The 14,897-nt window shown below is 40.3% G+C and overlaps 1 protein-coding gene across 2 annotated transcripts in view; it reads left to right on the top strand.

Annotated features, from left to right (window-relative positions):
- LOC311091440 (thyroglobulin-like) overlaps window positions 1-14,897 on the top strand; it is a 64,806-nt gene that overhangs the window by 9,062 nt on the left and 40,847 nt on the right. For both annotated transcript variants that reach the window (XM_084127380.1, XM_084127379.1), the window contains exon 2: window positions 14,577-14,676. In XM_084127380.1, coding sequence (XP_083983506.1) covers window positions 14,577-14,676 — 100 coding nt within the window. The remainder of the gene's footprint in view (window positions 1-14,576; window positions 14,677-14,897) is intronic.

Genomic DNA, 14,897 nt, shown 5'->3' with positions numbered 1-14,897 from the left:
TCAATAGACCACAAATAAAGAGAAAGGGATTGTGGGAGCTGGCGTCTTTATTCCACATGAAACACCCATCATATACAAATGAACAGACCATTCCTTAGCAAATGCACTTAAGTTTATACAATCCATTACTGCCATCTGCTGGACTAAATCATTACTCATTACTAGTAGACTCATTACATCAGTTTTATTTAAAAAAAAAAACTGTTTTACATCATTAACATCACATAATTATCAACAATTCACAATTCACATCAGCCTTATGGAAAAAAACAGCAATCAATAAGGCATACAATACTCTCTTTTTTTCTTCACAAACATTTATTTCTTATGCAGTGAAGAGTGCTGTCTGATAGCACTTCCTTGGCTTTTTTTGCACAGACATGATTTGGGTGAGCAGGTATATATTGAATGAGTGAAAATAATGTTTTATTTTTAACATTACATAGCTTTGTTTCACTAAATCAGGGTTATCTAGACAAACATTGTGGATATGGCCGATATGGCAAAAATAAATCATATGTCTGTATTTAGGGGCTGAATGGCGATATACAGTATATATCTTGGTATTTTCTACCTTTTTATTTGAATGAGAATTCTATATTTAAAAAAAGTTTTGTTTTATGATTTATTTTTTGTTTATTAAACTGATTTATCTTTTTACATAGGTTTATTTCTTTTGTATTAATAACTTTTTGTTGAGCATGTGACATTTTTTATGTCACCTTTGTTTTGAGGAAGATTTTGTCCTTATGTTACACATACAACTCAAGCGCTGCATCCGAAATCACATGTTTGAGATATATCTGTACCATAGCGGACGGGCATGCTTTTGGAGTGAAGAAGATAATAATAATAATTTGTTACTGTTATTATTAGGCTACTTTTATTATTAGATTAATATTATTTAATTTGCCCCATAGGGTGAGACAAACAATGTAATGACAAACAAGTGAATGCAATAATTCATCATGAGTCCGGGCAAAGGATTATGGGGACTGAAGTTCATGGCTGAGTGGTAAAGGTCAGAGAAGGAGTGCCCTCTAGTGGTCAACCTGGGCACACCAGCTGGTGACTGTGACATTCGCTGTCAACTTGCAATTTCATATTCCACAAGTGCTAAGTGTCGTGTTTTTCTCACAGCAAAATCTTTGATCCGATCTTTGAAATCAAGCCGTCTCGTGTTGATCTGAGGTATAGTTATTTACTTGGTTAAGCTTTCTGAAGGCTCTCTGTCCACTTGCAACACTTACAGGCAAGTGCACAATATGTGCAAGGCAATGCACACTTCACTGAAAATCTGGAGCAGCATCTTGTAGATTTGATTCAAAAGCTAAAAATTATTATTATCAATTATTCACTAAGTGAATAACAAGTTTAACACACCAGCAGCTCCAGAAAGAAACTTGGAAATGATCTAAAACAGCGACAGGATCATTGAATCGGTGATTTGAACTCGAGAACCAAATAGCCTAAGTTCTATTCATGAATGAATCATTCAGACTGGTTTTATCAACAGGTTTCTCCTATTCATTGAAATGGGCCGATTCAAATGATTCATTCACAAACTGGACATCATTACAACTTATTTCATAAACTCTACCGAGACAATTAAGCCAGATGTATATGACTTGTATATGACAATTAAGCCATATGTATATGACTTGTATATGTCAATTAAGCCAGATGTGTATCTACATCGTACATTTTTATTGATTCCTCACAGAAAGTGGAACCAAGGCTTCGGAAAGCCTGAATATACATCACTGGGCTAGTTTTATTGTGGCTTGGTGATTTTCCGTCTTTTTTGAAGCTCAATGGCATAGGCACACCCCTATGTAAAATTATACCAAACATGAAAGGGAAAAAACAATAGATTCACAAGATACATCATATGTGGTATGTAGGCATTCTTAGTGAACTTTCAGTGCCTCTAATAAGGGGAAAGTAGAGAGAGTCGGTAGAGAAGGGGATGCATAGATAAGCAAGGAGAGAAGATTAGGCAAGGCGATGTGTCCTATGCTCTTTCTGTGAGATCTTCTCTCTAGATCACATTGCAAGTTTTATTGTTTTGTTGCAGGGGGTTTTATCTCAACTTTTGCCTTAGCAGGAAAACCAAGTTTTACAGGCCTCCCCTGGCCCTTTGGGGCAAATTCTGATGGGCCACTTTTGGACATGTCATGTTTTGGACATTTCATTTTTGACATTTCATGAGTCGATGATTTCAGGTGTAAGGGTGGAATTCCTACATTGGTTCAGGCTGCAAGAACTGCGGAATGACTAAAGAAACGTTATTAGCAAGATGGTAGAAAATTGCACATTTCTTGTCTATACCACCCACTGCCACTTATACCAACGACGGAAATAAGAGCAGTTACAATAAATATTTGTGGGAGAGCATTGCTATAGATAGTGACCATATTGCATTGCAATATGTTGCACTTCAAAGTCGGTACCAAATCAAAACTAGTTAGCACATTAGTTGTAATTGAAAATGTTTAATGACAAAATATGTTTATGATTACACTTAAAATAGTTACAAAATAGATGTATGAAATGATGATAACTTATATTATTAATTGTACCCAGCATATATGAAAAATGTTAGAGAGAGAGAGAGAGAGAGAGAGAGAGAGAGAGAGAGAGAGAGAGAAAAGAGGAGCCCTCAAGAAAGGGACCCAGAGAAGAAGATAGCCAGAGCATCAAAGAGACAGAGCAACAGTTTCAATCTTCTGTTATTCCTTCCTTGACCATGTGACTAAAAACAAACTGTGAGACATTCAAACTGACCAATCAGATAATTACACTCCCACCACTGTACTAAAGGTGTGACAATTCATCAACCCCCAAAGTACAAACATTTGGCCTGCAGGCCTACAGTGATCACTATCAGCCCCTCTGTGCCTTTAGGAACTACAAATGGCCATTGTGATAGAAAGAGGGGGTAGAAAAACAGTCAAGCAAATATCTTTGTTCATTTAAAATATCTTGGATTATTTTCAATTCTACACAGGGGTCAAGTAGTCACCTGAAACAACAGCATTTAGACAGGGTTAGCCTTAAGATTAAAGCACTGTAAAATGCACCTCTGTGGCACCTTTAGGTGTGGTGTACTGCGCTGAATGGATGCGGTAGCATCTGGACAGGATGTCTGCAATCCTGTTGATCGGGTTTGCTTCTACCTGCACTTGTTTGTGGTGGTAATCATTCTGTAGAATGACTTGTTGCACCAAGTCAGTCTGTTGTGTTGGTCTGTGTCCTCCTCAGTTGGCTTAACTGACCCTCTGAGAAGTCCTCGGTCACCTCTAAGTAGAAGTTTTGGTTTGCCGGGCAGGTCAGATCTCCACAGGTTAAGGAATCATTTCACTGATGACGCTCCATTGCGTACGAAAAACCCGGACAACTTTTTAATGACGATGCAATAATTGCACACTGATGAATTTGTTGTTATTGTAAGATGAGAAGGGAGTTGTTAGACAAACACAGGAACATAAAATAACACATGATGAACTCATGTCAAAAGTGCAAGTGGCTCCTTTTCAGAATCATATATTTAGTGAGCTCATTTGATCACATAGTCTTCACTTCCACTGCGATATGGTAGTGGAATGTGCTGCGTCCCAATTCGCCTACTTATACTATGCTCTAAAAGTATGTAGAAAAAGTGAGTGTGTAGCAAAAGAGTAGGCAAGCTTTGGGACATACTACCTCGTCATCTTTAACGGACAGATCTGTCACGTGCATCCTGTCACCGTAAACTGCCCTGTCAATCATCTCATCACAGTTAAAATCCTCCATTCAATCTGATTTAATTTCCTACCGTTTCGGAGAGAAATGTAGTTGCATGTTCATCTGCCAGTCGTGGGTCTTTCATGCGGAGACTCTCCTCATGTGTTTGCAATTTGAATATAATGATGCATTTAAAAGTTAATGGCAAAACGTATCTTTACAAAAGTTCACAATGCTGCTGCAGATGCAATATAATGTAGACAACATTGAATAAATAACTTTTCGTCAGCTTAGACACTGATAATTAATCACTCAAACCCCTTTATCTAAACCTCTCTTCATAACCGCCGGTCGCGCGTCCTCCATGACTGTAGTTTTTTAACACTTTTCACTCCTGTGTGTAGTTCTAACCAAATCCCCGTCCAACGTGCGATGTGTTATTAGCAATATTAGCCGTTAGACTGCGCATCAATCTGCACTTCGGATTCTGACCGGAAATAGTAGACCATCCGGGTCTCTTTGGAACACTCATTTCAACATACTACAATTTGGGATGTACTAATTCTATTTTCGAATACTATTTAGGACGGATAGTATGCGAATTGGGACGCACCGTTAGACTTTGTCTGGATGAATTAAAGGAAAGGTAGCAAAATAACAATAACATTTTCAATAACTAGTATATTTACCAGCGGTATGCATAATTAAAATATAAAACATAATTAAATATAGAAATACACAATTTCATAATTACAATTATAAAATCGTCTATATTAGTTGTTTTAATTGCAAATCATTAATGCAAACCTAAAGTTTTAATCAGGTCAATTAGAGAATTCGATTTACAGAAACAGAGATTTAAAATCCCTAGTTTAATTCAACACAAGACAGATTTTCTTCACACTGTCAGGATCCTACTCTTACTGTCTTGTCTGTTTTGTCATTGTTTAATGTTTTCTTGTTGGTTTTGTGTCTGAGCACATGTCTCTGTCTTTGTTTGTGTTTGCCATGTGCTCCTCTTGTCCTGCCTCCTTGTTTTCTGTTACCACACCCCCTTGTTTAGTTCTCGTCTTGCCCTCATTTCACTAATTGTGCTCACCTGATCCTCATGTGCTTTGGTGGTTCGTTTTGGTGTGTTGTCTGTGTTCCATGTGTGTATTAAGTTTCCACAGAAATTGACAACTTCTGGAGATCGTTTGGAGTTCTTCATTCCGGTTCCCGTTTGGCTTCCACTCAGCATTATTCACACCACTCATCCTCTCCGTTGTTTTATGTCCTGGTCGCCCGCCTGCTAAATGTGGTGTTTCGAGTATCCTCATCTGTACGAACTGTCCTTAAAGGTGAACTAAGTAACTTTTTTATCTTAACCGAACAGCTTCGGAGTCATTGGAATGGTTATATGACTGTTTTCGGGTTGAATGGTGGTCTTCTCGCACCCCTCGAGCGCCTGTGAGATGAAAAACCACCCTTGAACTTTGGGCCGGCGGGCCGCAGCATCAGGAAGTATCGCGTGATATCAGGTCTCGCGATGTAACAAACTGCTTTACGGCACTGCACACATATACTATCTAAACATTTATATGCTAGCCTTCTGTGTATTATACATACCTCAGTGGACATGGCTCTGTGCGTTCGCCGGGTTCTTTGAAAACAAATGCACATGACCAGCGGGAGAAGATAGGACGAGCCAACAAGTTTTAACGACAGTGTTGTCAAATATCTATTCCGAAGCTGTAGGGGGGAGCTCTATAGAGAAACCCGCGAGCAAAAAGCGAGAAAACGGCGAAGAAGTCGGCAAAGCTGCATAATGCAGCTTTAATAAACTGTTTGCTCTGTTCATTCTGCGCCTAGGTTCTCGCTCTCTGAATCGTGACATAACGAACCAGCCCGAATCGGACCCAGCAGAATGAGCATTCGTGTGGGTCCCCCCGCTTCAGCTCAGTAGAGACTAGCACTCCAGCAGGCGTTGGCATCGCTACGCCAGCAGGGCTGTGAGGTAGGATGCTTTGCCCAGTTCTTCTGGACAATGGCTAGGGGATTGGATTACCATGATGCAGCTCTTAAAGAGCCTTTCAACCAATGTCTGGATGATCCCCTTCCTCAGTGGGAGATGGAGGGTTTAAGGATCCTGGACTTTTGGAAATTCACCTATTACCTGCGGCATCGCAAGGATTGGAGGATCCTGCCACCATTAGAGCCTGATTGTATTGACCACCTTACCCATCCTTCTTCGCCGAGTCAAGCTCTTGCTCTTTCGAATCCAACTGAAAGACGAAAGTTGAGAAGGAGGAGAGCAGCTCGGACTGCTGCATCAGTCTTTGTCTCCGAGTCAGTTCAAGATCTTCCTAAGCCAGTTCCAGTCATCCCAGAGCCTGCAGAGATTGTTCCAGTCATCCCAGAGCCTGCAGAGATCGTTCCAGTCACTCCAGAGCCTGCAGAGATCGTTCCAGTCATCCCGGAGCTTGCAGAGATGGTTCCAGTCACTCCAAAGCCTGCAGAGACCGCTCCAGTCACCCCAGAGCCTGCAGAGATCGCTCCAGTCACTCCAGAGCCTGCAGAGACCGCTCCAGTCACTCCAGAGCCTGCAGAGACCATTCCAGTCACTCCAGAGCCTACAGAGATAGTTCCAGTCACTCCAGAGCCTGCAGAGATCGTTCCAGTCACCACAGAGCCTGCAGAGATCGTTCCAGTCACCCCAGAGCCTGCAGAGATCGTTCCAGCCACTCCAGAGCCTGCAGAGATCGTTCCAGTCACCCCAGAGCTTGCAGAGATCGTTCCAGCCACCCCAGAGCCTGCAGAGATAGTTCCAGTGTTGGCTCCAGCCCCGGAGCCATGTTCAGTGCTTGCTCCTGAAGCCCCCGAGGGCACCCCAGGTTCAGTGTCTGTCAAGTCCACTCTAGTGACTCCTGAGTCTGTCAAGTCAAGTCCAGCCACCCCAGATTCAGTCAAGTCAGTTCTAGTCAGCCTGGTGTCAGCTGAGACTGTTCCTGCAGTTTCCACTGAGTCAGTCAAGACCACTGCAGTCATCCCAGAGTTCGTCAAGCCTGTTCCAGTACCTCCAGAGTCTGGTTGCAGTGACAAACTTTCTCTCCCACCTTCGAGTCAAGTCCTAGATCGTCTTCTGACTCCAAAGAAATGAAGAAGGAAAGCAAATAAGATCACTGCATCAGTTTATGAACAATTTGAGTCTGCTCTTGTCAGTCCAGAGCTTGCCGATTTGGAGGATGCTGCCTCAGAGCATGCCGGTGCAGCCCAGGAGGGTGCTCCCGAGCCAGACCCTGAGCATGCCAGTGGAGCCCAGGAGGGTGCTCCCGAGCCAGAACCTGAGCACGGCAGTGCAGTCCAGGAGGACGCTCTCGAGTCTATCCCTGAGCACGCCAATGATATCCTGAGAGACACCTCAACAGCCCTTGGGGACATCCTAGTATCCAGTCCTGTGTTTATCCCTTCAGCTACGGAGAACAGTTCCGAGTCGGTGTCCAATACTGTTCAGGTCTCTCCTGAACACACTCCCCTGACACGCACCCTTCCTGCCTGTTCATTCTGTGCCTGGGTTCTCTCTCTCTGAATCGTGACACACACACAATATGAGTTGCAGTCTGACACGTTTTTCCGCACCCTTTTGATTGACAGGATATAATTGCCACTGATCATTGGCTGTTTTTAAACAAGTGTCTGTTGGCCGATAGCAAAAAATAATAAGACTTAATCATCCGATACTGATTATTGGTACTGCATTCAGTACAACACCATTGTACCATCTCATACACAGAAACTATTGAAACTCTGTCTGGATGTCTTAAGCTGTCTTATAAAATACGCTTTCACGGATTGCCCTAAGACTTAAGTAAGATCCAAGCTCAGCTTTATTGGAAAATCCAGAATCATAGTCATGCCAGGCAATGGGTCAAAACACTTGCAAACAATTCACAAAAAAATGAGAAATGATAGAGAGAACATGGTACAAGTAGGGTGAGACAAACAATGTAATGACAAACAGGTGAATGCAATAATTCATCATGAGTCCATGCAAAGGATTATGGGGACTGAAGTTCATGGCTGAGTGGTAAAGGTCAGAGAAGGAGTGCCCTCTAGTGGTCAACCTGGGCACACCAGCTGGTGACTGTGACATTCGCTGTCAACTTGCAATTTCATATTCCACAAGTGCTAAGTGTTGTGTTTTTCTCACAGCAAAATCTTTGATCCGATCTTTGAAATCAAGCCGTCTCGTGTTGATCTGAGGTATAGTTATTTACTTGGATAAGCTTACTGAAGGCTCTCTGTCCACTTGCAACACTTACAGGCAAGTGCACAATATGTTCAAGGCAATGCACACTTCCCTGAAAATTTGGAGCAGCATCTTGTAGATTTGATTCAAAAGCTCAAAATTGTTATTATCAATTATTCACTTAATGAATAATATGTTTAATACACCAGTAGCTCCAGAAAGAAACTTGGAAATGATCTAAAACAGCGACAGGATCATTGAATTGATGATTTGAACTCGAGAACCAAATAAGTTCTATTCATGAATGAATCATTCAGACTGGTTTTATCAACAGGTTTCTCCTATTCATTGTAATGGACCGACTCAAATGATTCATTCACAAACTGGACATCATTACAACTTATTTCATAAACTCTACCGGGACAATTAAGCCATATGTATATGACTTGTATATGCCAATTAAGCCAGATGTGTATCTACATCGTACATTTTTATTGATTCCTCACAGAAAGTGGTACCAAGGCTTCGGAAAGCCTGAATATACATCACTGGGCTAGTTTTATTGTGGCTTGGTGATTTTCCGTCTTTTTTGAAGCTCAGTGGCATAGGCACACCCCTATGTAAAATGATACCAAACATGAAAGGGAAAAAACAATAGATTCACAAGATACATCATATGGTATGTAGGCATTCTTAGTGAACTTTCAGTGCCTCTAATAAGGGGAAAATAGAGAGAGTCGGTAGAGAAGGGGATGCATAGATAAGCAAGGAGAGAAGATTAGGCAAGGCGTGTCTTAAGCTCTTTCTGTGAGATCTTCTCTCTAGATCACATTGTAAGTTTTATTGTTTTGTTGCAGGGGGTTTTATCTCAACTTTTGCCTTAGGAAAACCAAGTTTTACAGGCCTCCCCTGGCCCTTTGGGGCAAATTCTGATGGGCCACTTTTGGACATGTCATGTTTTGGACATTTCATGAGTTGATGATTTCAGGGGTCACGTAGTCACCTGAAACAACAGCATTTAGACAGGGTTAGCCTTAAGATAAAAGCACTGCAAAATGCACCTCTGTGGCACCTTTAGGTGTGGTGTACTGCGCTGAGTGGATGCGGTAGCATCTGGACAGGATGTCTGCGATCCTGTTGATCGGGTTTGCTTCTACCTGCACTTGGTTGTGGTGGTATTCAGTCTTTAGAATGACTTGTTGCACCAAGTCTGTTGTGTTGGTCTGTGTCCTCCTCAGTTGGCTTAACTTACCCTCTGAGAAGTCCTCGGTCACCTCTAAGCAGAAGGTTTGGTTTGCCGGGCAGGTCAGATCTCCACAGGTTAAGGAATCATTTCACTGATGACGCTCCATTGCGTACAAAACACCTGGACAACTTCTGAATGACGATGCAATAATTGCACACTGATGAATTTGTTGTTATTGTAAGATGAGAAGGGAGTTGTTAGACAAACACAAGAACATAAAATAACACATGATGAACTCATGTCAAAAGTGCAAGCGGCTCCTTTTCAGAATCATATATTTAGTGAGCTCATTTGATCACCATAGTCTTCACTTCCACTGCGATATGGTAGTGGAATTTAGACTTTGTCTGGAAGAATTAAAGGAAATGTAGCAAAATAACAATAAAAATGTCAATAACTAGTATATTTTCGAGCAGTATGCATACTTAAAATATAAAACATAATTAAACAGAAATACACAATTTCATAATTACAATTATAAAATTGTCTATATCAGTTCTTTTAATTGCAAATCATTAATGCAAACCTAAAGTTTTAATCAGGTCAATTAGAGAATAAGATTTACAGAAACAGAGATTTAAAATCCCTAGTTTAGCTTTTGCAATCATCCTCTGTGCATTTGATGTACAGGCTATGTCCCTCTCGATAATGCAGGTCTGACTGGGAACTGTGTGGTTGATTGATAGAAATACCTCCATTCCAGATCTAACTCTAAATTTGTATTGTCATTAGTCATATTTTGTGGGTCCTCCTAGTTTACAACAATGCAAATGACTGGACATAAACATTTTATAAAAAGAGACCAGTTGCACTGCATTTGAATGTGGAATTTGAATGATTAGAAATTAAATTAATTGATGTGTGACTATAGCCATAAACACGTCCAATGCACATTACAGTGTTTTACATACAGGAAGTTAACAAGACTGTAGCGCTGTAAAATTGTTTGACACAATTGAGAAGAAATTATGAATGCTTTTGGCCTGGATAGTCCTATGATCTATGCCAGGTAGAGATGCTGTGAGGTTGTAGTAGTGAGGGTGTGTTCTGTATCTTTGTGTATAGGAGATGGGTGGTGTCTCTCCTACCATAATCTGTGGTGTATAATTTAATTCCGGAGCTACACCAGGAGGCCATGGATCTGCCGTATGAGTGCTATGAGGTGTGAATTGCCCCTTGAAGTATCTCCACACCCATCTCCTACATTTCAAGATGTGTGTGTCCTGGCCCAGACCCTTGTTGACCCTGATTCTGAAAAATGGCAACCATCAGCCTGAAAGGAAAACGGACAGGGAGAAAAACTGTTTAATCTTGAACCTTTACACAAATTGCAAGAAATGTTATCTTTAAGATGTGTGTGACCATCATGTGACAGTAAAAGAGCACACACAAACCTTATTCTAATATGGAATTGTATTGGAATGGTAAAGAGTGTTGGTACGTGAAAGGAGGGTCTGCACTCAAGGATAACATATGATGAACAAGTCTAAGAATGTTCCACATTTGGTTGAAATACCATAATTGGCCAAGAAAAAGAACATTCTGGGAGTCAAGACTATAAAGGAGAAAGGATGCCCTCCCCTCACGGTCACACTCTGCATTCACTCTGTGTGACTGAATGACTGCTGGCCTTTCCTTGCAAGAAAAAAAACCTCATCAAAGACAATTGGAAATGTTTGTCTCTTATTCAGTGATATACTTTTGTTTGCCACCACACAAGATAGTTGTTACAGATGGCTTTCATCTGCGGTTTTGTGCCATCAAGGAAAAATTGTTTTATTTTACAAAGACATGGACCATTATCATGATCATGTTTCTGCAAAGAAAAAGGCCAGCTAAACTGAGTGATAATGGTCAGATGGTTACTGCTGGTAATAAATAAAGTCCTTCTGAAGTGAAGCGATGTGTTCGTGTAAGAAAAATATTCATATTTAAAACTTTAACGACTAAGATAACTAGCTTCCGACAGACGACCGTACACAAGTCGTCTTATGCCAAAAGAGTAACATTTGATGATATATGACGTAGGATGTAGGAGTGACGCCTCTCGTGGTTCAAACAAACAGGGCTGGGCAACCGCATTCATTATTACATTGTGCATCAAATTCAAGGGTTACTCTTTCACCATAAATCGATGCGTATGGCCGTCTGCCGAAAGCAAGTTATTTTAGTCAATAAAGTTTTAAATATGAATATTTTTCTTACACGAATGCATCGCTTCACTTCAGAAGGCCTTTATTAACCCCCCCCAGAGCCACGGAGAGCACTTTATTCAGGGATGGATGTGCTTTGAAGGACTTCCAAAAACCCATTCACTCCCATTATAAAGCTTGGAAGAGCCAGGACATTTTTTAATATAACTGACGTTCCGAAGCTTTTTGAGATCCTGAAGCGCAGATGTTTTAAAACACTGATCCGAAGCGTGATTCAAAACACCCATGTCACGTGACTTCGGCTAAATGAAGCTTCGGAGTGTTTCACAAGTGTTTCAACACGTGGCATGGTCCGCCGAATCAGCGTTTGATTGACAGGGTCGGGAACAGACCACACAATCGCACATCTGTATAAAAGTGAAGTCAACGCATCTTGACCTTGTGGGTTTTTGTGAGAGGAGTTTGTCAAAGGCTGGAGAAATTATCTGTAAAAAAAGAAGTAGGCTAAGTCCTTCCACAGGAGAAAAAATAATATTTTTAATACATTTTCTATAAAAAAGTGAGACATTGTGGCTTGATTTATTTTATTAATATTAATTTTTCATGACCAAAATAACATTATGCACAGTGAGGAGCCTACATGTTACAAGCTTCACATATTAGAAAAATACAATAATACAAAATAAAAATAAAATTTTATTGGCTCATTGTCAAGGTTGTTTCAGATCAACACCTGCAAGTGACCACTAGGTGTCACCGTTGAGACTGGTGTCGGATTGTTTCGAAGCCTCAACACATGGCACATTTGCTTCCACTGTTTCATTGTTTCACGAGGCCTCGATCTGCCCACCACTAATGAAAACTCAAAAAACAGAACATGAACAAAGACTTACAAACAGTGGTCTACAGGAAACAATACTTAACAAAGACACATGGCAAACATGAGGGCTAAATATGCAGACTAATGACAAGACAGAGGACACCTGTGAAAAATGATCAGACAATTAACCAATGACAAGACACATGGCAGGATCACATGACAAATGGAATCACATGACAGACATGAAGCATGACAAGAACAAACCCAAAATCATAACAGTGTGTGATAGGGCGCTTAGTTGTTTGACCTCTAGAGTGAAGGTATGTGTTCACCTTGACAACTTCATCTTTTAATTCCAAACACAATGACTTCAGTTTTGTCTTTGTTTAACTGAAGAAAGTTTTGGCACATCCAACTGTTAATTTCATCAATGCATTGGCACAGGGAGTCAATGGGGCTGTAGTCTTTAGGTGATAGGGCTGAGTAAATCTCAGTGTCGTCTGCATAGCTGTGGAAAGCAATTTGGTTCTTTCTCATTATTTGGCTCAGTGGGAGCATATACATGTTGAACAGAAGTGGTGCGAGAATTGAGCCTTGAGGGACTCCACATGTCATGGATGTCCACTCAGACTTATAGTCTCCTATACTCACATAATAACCTCTCCCATCTAAGTATGACCTGAACCATTTTAGGACTGTCCCAGAAAGCCTGACACCGTTTTCCAGCCTGCCAAGAAGTACGTTGTAATCGACAGTGTCAAATGGAAATGCCATTAACGTGAAACTATGTGCGTCGCGTTCATATGCTCTTGTCTGTAGCCTATAGTTTTCCTCCCATAAGAGTCTATTATAAAGAAAAAGCTTAACGTCAATTCAGTAAGATGGTGATATTAAAACTCAGTAGCCTATACACCTTATTGAACATGCAACGTGCTATTGCACGTTAAGCGTTTTATAGTGTTGTACGTTCACACCGCCGCCGGCGAGAGCGCCAAAATTCATTGAAAATGAATGATTTCCGGGCACTTTGATGCTCTCGCCGGTGGCGGCGTGAACGCAGAGTAACAGCTGTCGTCTTTTGCTAACAATGACAGAAGTGTGTGATAGGTTGTTTTGAGGTTTGTGATATCTATGGTTTTCAATGAGACCAGAGATGACCCAACAGTAGAGCTAGATTATTTACGGAGGAATTATTACTGCTCGATTATCTTAAAAAACCTTGTCTGCTTTACACAATTTAGCTACCTTGGAGTTAATCCTAGTCCATAGTTATGCAGCTAGCTCGCTAACAGACTTGATAGCTATAGAAAGACCTGGAACTACAGGACTCTACGTTGAAAATACCCGTTTGTTGCCCGCCAGGTATCCGTGGTAGTCACGTGACTGCAAAGTATCAATATAGGTAAATTGTCATAATATTTCACAATAATATTTTTTTTATATATATTGTTTTTATCAAACAAATGCAGCCTTGGTGAGCAGAAGAAATTTCTTTTAAAAACATAAAAAATCCTACCGATCTAAAACTTTTACTTTTAGTGTGTATGGCTATATATATATATATATATGTGTGTGTGTGTGTGTATGTATGTATGTATGTATGTGTATATATATACACACATATATATATATATATATATATATATATATATATATATATATATGTGTGTGTGTGTGTGTGTGTGTGTGTGTGTGTGTGTGTGTGTGTGTGTGTGTGTGTGTGTGTGTGTGTGTGTGTGTGTGTGTGTGTGTGTGTGTGTATATATATATATATATATATATATATATATATATATATATATATATATATATATATATATATATACTAAGGGTTAAATTCAACGAATAAGGAAACGTCGAAAAACTTTCTTTCTTTCTTTCTTTCTTTCAAAATTCCTTGGGGGGGAAACTGCCCTCTAAAACTCTATGCACAAATGGGGTTTCCATTTACTTAAGGGAAAATTATAATTTCGCAAGAGATTAGTTTCAGATTTGGGATTGAATGTAGTGCCCAAACTGACCAACCCACACACTGTCATACAAGACTGTCCGGTGGCGGGATTGTATTGGATATAATCTAAATCAAACTATTGTGTATAGGAAAAGTATTATACTTCTTTGAGAGGCCATTGAAAACTAGTTTGTGTATTCTGGAAGAAAAAAAAAAACCCGTTTGGCATCATATTAATATAGCCTAGAGCTCTCCCGTTTGGTATCATAGCCTGAAGCTTGTCTTGAATCAGAACTCTCTGACCTCATTGGAACTTTTTTAAACATGCGGGTGTGTTCTATTGTTCTCCAAACATCCCGCCCCAAACTCACGCCATTGGTTGAGCGCTAACTTAAATACTCTCTCATCCTGAGACAAGTATGATTTTCCAGCAGTTCATTGTATGATTGCAGGTGGAGAGGATGACAGCTCGAGTATATTTCGCTGTGTTATTGTGTCTGTCTGGATGCTTGAGCACATCAGAAGCTGCTCTAGGACGAAATAGGCCTACAGGTGAGAAGATACATGTTCTTTAACTTCATTATGCAGTCAGCTGTAGCCTGAACCATTTTTCATTTTAATTATACTAATGTCTAATTAAAACGTCTACAAATAACTAAAACTGTAAAACCCATAGACACTTGTTCATTGGTTCTTCTCATTGACTCATGATTCATTGACAGATCATCGCCACCAGCGGGGAACCATTGAAATTTCACATAATGAAATTTCAT

Source organism: Abramis brama (assembly GCF_963993115.1).
Source record: "Abramis brama genome assembly, chromosome: 10".
NCBI lineage: Eukaryota > Metazoa > Chordata > Actinopteri > Cypriniformes > Leuciscidae > Abramis > Abramis brama.
Note: the sequence above shows the minus strand (reverse complement) of the source record. Positions and strands in the feature narration are given on the sequence as shown.